The sequence below is a fragment of the Aegilops tauschii genome, chromosome 1 (genome assembly GCF_002575655.3).
Source record: "Aegilops tauschii subsp. strangulata cultivar AL8/78 chromosome 1, Aet v6.0, whole genome shotgun sequence".
Taxonomy (NCBI): domain Eukaryota; kingdom Viridiplantae; phylum Streptophyta; class Magnoliopsida; order Poales; family Poaceae; genus Aegilops; species Aegilops tauschii.
In genome coordinates, this window is record NC_053035.3 from 329,950,021 (window position 1) to 329,959,307 (window position 9,287).

At 48.3% G+C, this 9,287-nt stretch overlaps 1 protein-coding gene across 4 annotated transcripts; it reads right to left on the reverse strand.

Annotated features, from left to right (window-relative positions):
- Window positions 1–1,123: 1,123 nt before the first annotated feature.
- On the reverse strand, window positions 1,124–6,972 carry LOC109736077 (probable protein phosphatase 2C 48). Of its 4 annotated transcripts, XR_012182886.1 has the most exons (6): window positions 6,129–6,972; window positions 4,542–4,959; window positions 4,231–4,454; window positions 3,609–4,143; window positions 1,381–1,525; window positions 1,124–1,330 (listed from the first exon to the last, which is right to left on the reverse strand). XR_012182886.1 is itself a non-coding variant. In XM_020295297.4 (4 exons), exons 1-4 carry the CDS (start codon window positions 6,321–6,323, stop codon window positions 3,961–3,963), a joined length of 1,020 nt encoding a protein of 339 aa, XP_020150886.1. In that variant the 5' UTR covers window positions 6,324–6,972; the 3' UTR covers window positions 3,338–3,960. The 4 variants fall into 4 exon arrangements, 2 of the variants coding, with proteins under 2 accessions (XP_020150886.1, XP_040241849.1); XR_002226310.4 differs by having other exon boundaries at window positions 1,124–1,525; XM_020295297.4 differs by lacking the exons at window positions 1,124–1,330; window positions 1,381–1,525 and having other exon boundaries at window positions 3,338–4,143.
- Between the last annotated feature and the right edge of the window lie 2,315 nt (window positions 6,973–9,287).

The window sequence follows — 9,287 nt, forward strand, 5'->3', positions numbered from 1 at the left end:
GAGTCCTACTAGGACTCCCAAGTCCTAGTAGGATTTCCCTTTCCTTTCCGGAGTAGGAGAGAGGGAAAGAGGGGGAGAGGGAGAAGGAAAAGGGGGTTGCACCCCTTGTCCAATTCGGGCCAGAGGGGGGGGGCGCCTCCTTCCTTTTGGCATCTCTCCTCTATTCCCGTATGGCCCAATAAGGCCCAATACTTCTCCCGGTGAATTGCCGTAACTCCCCGGTACTCTGAAAATACCCGAATCACTCGGAACCTTTCCGATGTCCGAATATAGTCGTCCAATATATCGATCTTTACGTCTCGACCATTTCGAGACTCCTCGTCATGTCCCCGATCTCAACCGGGACTCCGAACTACCTTCGGTACATCAAATCACATAAACTCATAATACCGATCGTCACCGAACTTTAAGCGTGCAGACCCTACAGGTTCGAGAACTATGTAGACATGACCGAGACACGTTTCCGGTCAATAACCAATAGCGGAACCTGGATGCTCATATTGGCTCCTACGTATTCTACGAAGATCTTTATCGGTCAAACCGCATAACAACATATGTTGTTCCCTTTGTCATCGGTATGTTACTTGCCCGAGATTCGATCGTCAGTATCTCAATACCTAGTTCAATCTCATTACTGGCAAGTCTCTTTACTCGTTCCGTAATACATCATCCCGTAACTAACTCATTAGTTACAATGCTTGCAAGGCTTATAGTGATGTGCATTACCGAGTGGGCCCAGAGATACCTCTCCGACAATCGGAGTGAGAAATCCTAATCTCGAAATACGCCAACCCAACAAGTAACTTCGGAGACACCTGTAGAACACCTTTATAATCACCCAGTTACGTTGTGACGTTTGGTAGCACACAAAGTGTTCCTCCGGTAAACGGGAGTTGGATAATCTCATAGTCATAGGAACATGTATAAGTCATGAAGAAAGCAATAACAACATACTAAACGATCAAGTGCTAAGCTAACGGAATGATTCAAGTCAATCACATCATTCTCCTAATGATGTGATCCCGTTAATCAAATGACAACTCATGTGCATGGCTAGGAAACTCAACCATCTTCGACTAACGAGCAAGTCAAGTAGAGGCATATTAGTGACACTCTGTTTGTCTATGTATTCACACATGTATTATGTTTCCGGTTAATACAATTGTAGCATGAATAATAAAATTTATCATGAAATAAGGAAATAAATAATAACTTTATTAGTGCCTCTAGGGCATATTTCCTTCATCTCCAGGCTCCAGCCCAGGCAACAGGCCACGCGAAGTCGAGCCCACGGCACACAGCCCTCTACTCGTTCACCAACAGGATCGACCTAGCTGCCGCTGCTGGCGGCGGCGCTGCGACGACAACCACACCAGCCACCAGCACAGCGGCACCTCCAGGCGTCCAGCCATCTGCAAGTCCCATTCTCTCGGCTACTCTGGTCGCGGCCTCGCGCTCGTCCCCTCGTTGGTTGTGATTGTATAGCAGCAACAGTAAATGGACTTAGAAAAGTATGCTCCTGAACCTGCAAACAACAGTTAACATAGACGCTTAGGAGTATCCTAACTGCCTCACATGAGCAGCAAATAGATTACATAGGCAGTTATCCTACATATGAATTTTTGTACATGATTATTGAGAAGAGTATGATTTCGCAAATCGGTTCGATCCTCTCCAAAGGAAGTTTCACAGTGAAAAAAAATTGAGATGTTAAAGAGCAGATTTAGCTGAATCGCTCCTGGGGCTTTCTACCCCAGGGAGCTTAGTGATTTAGTATACATTTACATTGCATTGCAAAAAAAATTACAATGAATACCCAACACCAAATTCCTGGCTCCGCCACTGTTTGGAGGGTACATGGCAACTGCCCTACTATACTTGTAAGCAGATGGCAACTCTCTCTTTTACCCGAACATGTTATTTTGCCATGTCTTTTTGTAGTGCTACATGGCAACTGCCTAGTGTTTAGTATATGGCAACTCCTAAAGATACCATCGCGCCCACATGCCCGTCTCCTCTCCCACACCCAAAGCTGTCAGTTGCCATGTGTTTTGCAGGGTACATGGCAACTGCCCCTAGTGTGCTTATAAGCAGATGACAACTCTCTCTTTACCCGAACATGTTATTTTGCCATGTCTTTTTGTAGTGCTACATGGCAACTGCCTAGTGTTAGTACATGGCAACTCCTAAATTTTTTCAAATCATAGCAACTGTAGTAGACCAGACCACACATGGCAACAGCTGCAGTTGTCCAAAAGATGAAATCTAGCACTTGACCTGAGATGGCAACTGTAGTTGAGCAACCATGGCAACTGTAGTTGTCCGACATGGCAACTGTAGTTCAGCAACATGGCAACTGCAGTTAAACGAACATGGAAGAGGGTCCGGACCATGGCAACTGCGGGGACGCGTGGTGACTGTCACGCGGGGCGTGCGGGAGCATGAGGTAGGAGGCCTGACGTACGGGCGTGTGAGCGTTATCTATTTTGCCCACACACAGGCTTGTGAGAGGGACCGCGAGGCAAAAAAAACGTGTGGGCGTTACTTATTTTGCCCACACGTAGACGTGTGGGCAGATTCTCTTAGATACCACACAAAACGTGTGGCCAGACCCCTTTAATGCCCACGCGTATGGGCGTTATCGGCGTCCCGTTTCTAATCTTACAATCTGCGAAGTAGGTGATCTGTTTTTCATGAGCGTGTAGAGAGGGTGGTAACAGTACATCTGACATGATAAGCACGGGGATGTGCCATGTAATGTGATGAGAACAGGGAAGAGGGGTACGTGGTATGTCGATCACATTTTGACCGGCCACCTGTGCATGCGTAGTCCAAGTGCGTGGACATGGCACCTGCACGCGAGAGAGGATTTTCTACCATGCACGGGGCCTCCCGTGCATGCATTCACCGCTTTATTTGTTACCGTGCGGGACCACTGACATCATTTATACTCCTTTCTCTCTCATCTAGCATACGTTCTAATGATATCCTACTCACTGAGTTTCATTCAAGTAAATAGATGCGTGTTGTTTGTTGAATTAAAAGTTTGGTTTACATTCAGTTTGCACAATTATGTTTTTTTCTGACAAGATCTTTAAAACAAGACCAATATTGAATATATTTTAGAAAATATATTTTTGACAGCTAAATCAACATGCTTCAAACTTGTTTCATACAAATTTATTAATTCCACGCAAAAAAACAATAATGTGTTACTAAAAAAAACTTTGAATTTTTATAGTGTTAAACAAAACATCTCATAGTTTTATGTACTTTTAGTTTTATATGTAACTTGTTCAAATATATTCAAAAGTGGTCTAGTTTTAAAGTTCTCATCACAAACACAAATATGCATACTGATCATATATTTTCTTTTGATTCAAAAGATAAAATAGAATTGAACATGGAAATAATAAAATAAAAAGCATGCGATGGTGAAGCATAGGCTTGCATGTGGTCAGTCAGAGAAAGATCTGACAAACTATAAACAGCGTCAATGCATTGCCATCGAATCTTAAAGAAATATCAACGGCCCTCCCATGCACCGGACCTCCCGTGCATGGGAGAATTGCTTTTCCCACCTGCACGCCATACACGCCCATACGTACCTATCCTTCCGGTCCCAGATCCCGGGCGATCAATCATGGGCATGGCATTCAGCATTCACTGTAGGATGCCTCGGTCAGATATTTTCTGGTCCACGGTTCAGATCGCAGCAGCTGTCGAGGGGTGACAGTCGGAGCATGTCGTCCTCATCTTTCGGTCATCCACCACCGGCAGCAGTTACGTTCGCCCACCGTCCATGCGTCCCGGTCACGACGAGCTGCCGCACGCTCTCATGATCTGCAGCGGTCTTTCGGTCTCTGATCGCGACGTCTGCACTCGCTCTACCAAGAGAAGGACGGGCGTCTCTCTCTCTCTTCCTTGTCCACACGGCAATGCGGGGACGAAGCTGTCCGCCTACGATAGCGGCGAGTGGTGGAGGAAGAGGCAGATCGCCGAGCAGTCGTCGACGGCGTAGCCCCGCCGCTTGCGCCTCCAGGCGCGGACGGCGCACTGGACCAGGCGCTTCGCCGCCTTCTCCCTCTCCGGCGTGTCAGCCACGATCTGCACCGCCTCTTCGTTGGTGACCACGTCCCAAACCTGCCCCCATTTTTCCACGTCCATCAGATGATGCGGTAGAGCGCATAAAAATGGTACTACCATTGACAGCAAGAATTTGTCCCTTACCCCGTCGGTGGCCAGGATGACGAACTGGTCCCGGGCGGTGATCTTCCTCTGCGTCACCTCCGGCGCCGAGATCACGCCGTAGTCCTTGACGCAGTAGTCGCCGAACGCGCGCGACATGGCCAGCCCCGGCGCCTCCCGGTCGGGCAGCCACACCCGGTGCACGCCGGGCTCGTCCTCGTGGCAGTGCACGCGACCCTTGCACTGCACGATGCGCGCCTTCTCCTCTGCAAAATCAAATTTGAATGCGAGTGAGCAACGGCCTTCTCATCAAGCATCCTGAACGTGCAGTACGTCTGTCACTGAGTACTTACGAGGCAGGTTGGGTTTGAAGTCGACGGTGAGCTGGACGGCGGCGATGCTGCCGTCGTCCGACGTGGTCCCCAGGACGGCTCGGGAGTCGCCCACGTTCGCGATCACCATCATGTTACCCTTCTTGACGATCGACAGCGCCGTGGAGCCACTGTTGACCGCGTCGAGACGGCGGCTGCGGCGGAGCTCTTCGTCGACGGCTGCGGCGGCCGCCAGGTAGGACTGCCTCCAGAGGTCGAACTGGCAGTCGCCGAGCTTCTTCTCGCCGTCGATGAGCGACGCCAGCGCGACGGCCTCCTGCCAACGGCACAACAGCGACGACGGCAGCGAGTCCCGGACGGCCTTGGAGACGTAGTGGCCCCACTGGCCGTGGCCGTCGAAGATGCCGCAGAAGACGGTGTCATCCTGGCATCCGAATCCCTGAAGAAAAGGAGTGTGCATCTCAGTTTGACTAGTCGAGGAGTATTTTCATTTGTTGGCATATTGATATTTACATCGAATCACACTTTTAGTTGGCCTGGCCTAATGCGATTTTATTTTTCCTCTTGCAACCTGTATTCATTCGGCAATGCAGTTTAGGACTGTAGGTAACGTACTATACCCCTTTCTGCCGTCGCAGTCAGTCTCCAACAAGCCACATTGGATTCAGAAAACCAAGAAACCGAACACCTTTTTTTCTCCAACAAACCAAGAGACGTAGTAAGATGCCATTTTGGCATGGAGTACTGTCGAAGCCAAAAGCAAGCAGCATATCCAAGGACAACGTGAACAACATGCTACAAAACCTATGCCTTGAGAAGCCACGTATCACTAATTACATCAGTGAGCCTGCTTAATTAAAGGGCCAACATCACTACACTACTCCGTTTGGCATTGCTCGTTAGATTATAAGTATAAAACTTAATCAATTTCTGTCTATTTTGTAAGAAACATATCTATGTTTCTGTACATTTTCTAGCACGTAACAAAACATATTTTTTCTAGCAGATTACAAAATAAATTCAGCATAATACGGCGCAAAGATAGACTGAGTCTAAGTTGTATTCAAGACTTCCTGCAGTAACAAGAAAAACTCGGTACTGAAGAGTACAAGACGAACTAAAACACCTCGTAAAAACAAAGAAAAATTGGAAAAAAAAAACATGGTTAGGCAAATAGCGGGGAGAGGTTTGAACCCCACAGTTTAGTTTAGGAAGCCGTTTGATTTATTCTGTGGTCAGAAACGAGAACAAGCCAGCAACTAGTCCCAAGTACTGCCTCCTCTGTTGGACTATTTCTTACGGCAGGGATGGGTCGATGGGACAGGGCCAACGAACCATGACACCATGCACAATATATCTTCTTCGCTTGCAAAAAAAGAACACACCAAATCTGTTTGAAACGCCGGAACAAAACAAGTTCCTGTTTAAATTCTTGATGAAGAGATTCACCAAAAGAGCTCCGCGTTGGGTGCCGAGCTCCACAAGATACTCTGTCTATATGGCACCAATGATTGCCACGAGCACGAGCAGAGAATTTCACGTGGAACAGAGCATCAACATGACAATTGCGACGAAACATAGCAGAGGCGATGGATGGATGGAACTCACCTCCCAGACGACGGAGCAGTCCTGGTTGGTGCCCTTCTCGCCGCGGCGAGACCACACGGCGGCCAAGGTCCCGGAGCCCTCGCCCCGCAGCGTCCCCGACATCCGCAGCACCGTCCCCTGCGGATCCTCCTCCTTCCTCTCTTTTCCAGCCATCAATCGGGCCAGCCCCTGCAGCAGCGACGAGAGCTGCCGCATTCTCGCTACCCCAAAGAAACAACCAAAAGAGTTCGGCGGCGGCTGCTGCGCGCGAGAGTTTCTTCTCTCACCCCTTGCTCTCTTAGTTTCTGGGTGACCGACGACACTGTTGGTGGTGCGCACGGGCAAGGACAGAGCACTGACCCGCCATGGCGATGGGTGGATAGGATAGGGAGCTCTCTCGGGCGGTTTCTTTAGCTTAGGACAAGTCCCTATCGATTCGTTTCTCCCGGGCCTGTCTTGTTCCCGGGAGTTCCTTTGGATTGAAGACACGATCGAGCTTGGGCTCACTGGAGATATGGATAGGATCGGTCGATCAGGTTAACTTACTAAGCAATAAGGAGGGGAGCAAGCAAGGTTTAATTGGAAGAAGCGGGGGTCGTGTTGTGTTGTGAGGTGAAAGCTCGGAAGAGCTTTTAAAGGAGAGGAGAGCTGGAGAGGTGAGTTGGGGAAGACGAGGTGGGTTGGGAACGAATGGAAGAGCCGGGCGGGCGGGCGTGCAGTGGAAGCTACAGGAAGGAAACATGCAGACCGAGGGTGCGAGGCAGCAACACGATGGAAGATGCTTGTTTGGCTGGGGAGATAGATAGGACGACGGGTATATGTTCTGGGAGACCGACTCGGCGTATTCCGTTCCGTCAACAGCTTTCTGGTGTTGCGTTTTGTCCCCGTTCCGTTCTTGAATGTGCCATGATGCCGCCTACCGGGGCATCATGGGCAATGGCGTGTGCGAGGCCGGTAGAATGGACGAGATTTTTTTCCGGAGTTGTTACGGACATCTAAAGATTAGTTTTAGATGAATTATCATCCAAGCAAAGATCTAGGACGACGATAACTGCCACACGTGTGAGCGTTAAGGGGTCTGCCCACATGTTTTGTGTGGTGTCTAAGAGGTCCAGCCCACACGCCTACATGTGGGCAAAACAACTAGCGCCCACACGCTTTTTTTTCCTTACGGTCCCTCTCTCACACGCCTATGTGTGGGCAAAATGCATAACGCCCACACGACCTCTCTCAGCCACCTACCTCACAGTCCCGCACGCCCCGCGTGACAGTCACCACGCGTCCCCGCAGTTGCCATGGTCCGGACCCTCTTCAATGTCCGTTTAACTGCAGTTGCCATGTCGCTGAACTACAGTTGCCATGGCGGACAACTACAGTTGCCATGGTTGCTCAACTGCAGCTGCCATCTCAGGTCAAGTGTCAGATGCCATTTTGGACACTGCAGCTGTTGTCATGTATGGTCTGGTTTACTATAGTTGTCATGATTTGAAAACTTTAGAGGTTGCCACCTACTAACACTAAGCAGTTGCCGTGTATGGTCTGGTTTACTACCGTTGCCATTATTTGAAAACCTTAAGAGTTGCCATCTACTAACACTAGACAGTTGCCGTGTAGCGCTACAAAGAGATATGGCAAAACAACACGTTCGGGCAAAAGAGAGAGTTGCCATTTGCTTACAAGCACACAAGGGCAGTTGCCGTGTACCTTGCAAAACACATGGCAACTGACATGTTCGGATAAAAAAAAGAGAGTTGCCATCTGCTTACAAGCACGCTAGGGCAGTTGCCACGTACACTGCAAAACGCATGGCAACTGGCAGCTTGGGTGTGGAGAGAGGAGACGGGCGTGTGGGCGAGATGGCAAATGCCCACACACCAGCCCTTGTGCGTGAGTGAAAACTGGCGTGTGGGCGAACTGCTAAACGCCCACACACGGCGCCTCCGTGTGGTGAAACGGACGTGTGAGCGACCGGGTGAATGCCCACACACCAGCCCAGTCCTACGTGGCACCACAAACATGCCAAGATTCATGCATCCACAAACGGACGCGGATCCACGCGTGTGGGTGAGATGCAAATGCCCACACGTGTGGGCGTTAGTGTTTCCGAAGATCTAAATCAAAAGCTAGTGTTTGTGTTTCTTTTTTTTCAAATAAAAGCTAGTGTGTTTTAATGTAGAAATATTTCGTGAAGGAAATATGCCCTAGAGGCAATAATAAAGTATTATATATTTCCTTATATAATGATAAATGTTTATTATTCATGCTAGAATTGTATTAACCGGAAACGTAATACCTGTGTGAATACATAGACAAACAGAGTGTCACTAGTATGCCTCTACTTGACTAGCTCGTTAATCAAAGATGGTTATGTTTCCTAGCCATAGACATGAGTTGTCATTTGATTAACGGGATCACCTCATCAGGAGAATGACGTGATTGACTTGACCCATTCCGTTAGCTTAGCACCCGATCGTTTAGTATGTTGCTATTGCTTTCTTCATGACTTATACATGTGGTTGTCGCTTTATTGTATGAGATGCAATCGCCATGTAATAGTTTTACTTTATCACTAAGCGGTAGCGATAGTCATAAAAGCAATAAGTTGGCGAGACGACAACGATGCTACGATGGAGATCAAGGTGTCGCGCCGGTGACGGTGGTGATCATGACGGTGATTCGGAGATGGAGATCACAAGCACGGTGCTTCGGAGATGGAGATCACAAGCACAAGATGATGATGGCCATATCATATCACTTATATTGATTGCATGTGATGTTAATCCTTTATGCATCTTATCTTGCTTTGTTTGACGGTAGCATTATAAGATGATCTCTCACTAAAATTTTAAGATAAAAATGTTCTCCCTGAGTATGCACCGTTGCAAAAGTTCTTCGTGCTAAGACACCACATGTTAATCGGGTGTGATAGGCTCTACGTTCAAATACAACGGGCGCAAAACAGTTGCACACGCGGAATACTCAGGTTAAACTTGATGAGCCTAGCATATACAGATATGGCCTCGGAACACAGAGACCGAAAGGTCGAACGTGAATCATATAGTAGATATGATCAACATAGTGATGTTCACCATTGAAACTACTCCATCTCACGTGTTAATCGGACATGGTTTAGTTGCTTTGGATCACGTAATCACTTAGATGATTAGAGAGATGTCTATC

What these genes read in the sequence shown, in the direction of transcription:
- LOC109736077 (XM_040385915.3), bottom strand. Translation starts at nt 6,323, where the DNA reads ATGCGGCAGCTCTCGTCGCTGCTGCAGGGGCTGGCCCGATTGATGGCT. An exon ending in ACTGCTCCGTCGTCTGGGAG is followed by an intron (nt 4,960 to 6,128) that starts GTGAGTTCCATC and finishes CCTTTTCTTCAG; the next exon opens with GGATTCGGATGCCAGGATGA. An exon ending in CTTCAAACCCAACCTGCCTC is followed by an intron (nt 4,455 to 4,541) that starts GTAAGTACTCAG and finishes TTGATTTTGCAG; the next exon opens with AGGAGAAGGCGCGCATCGTG.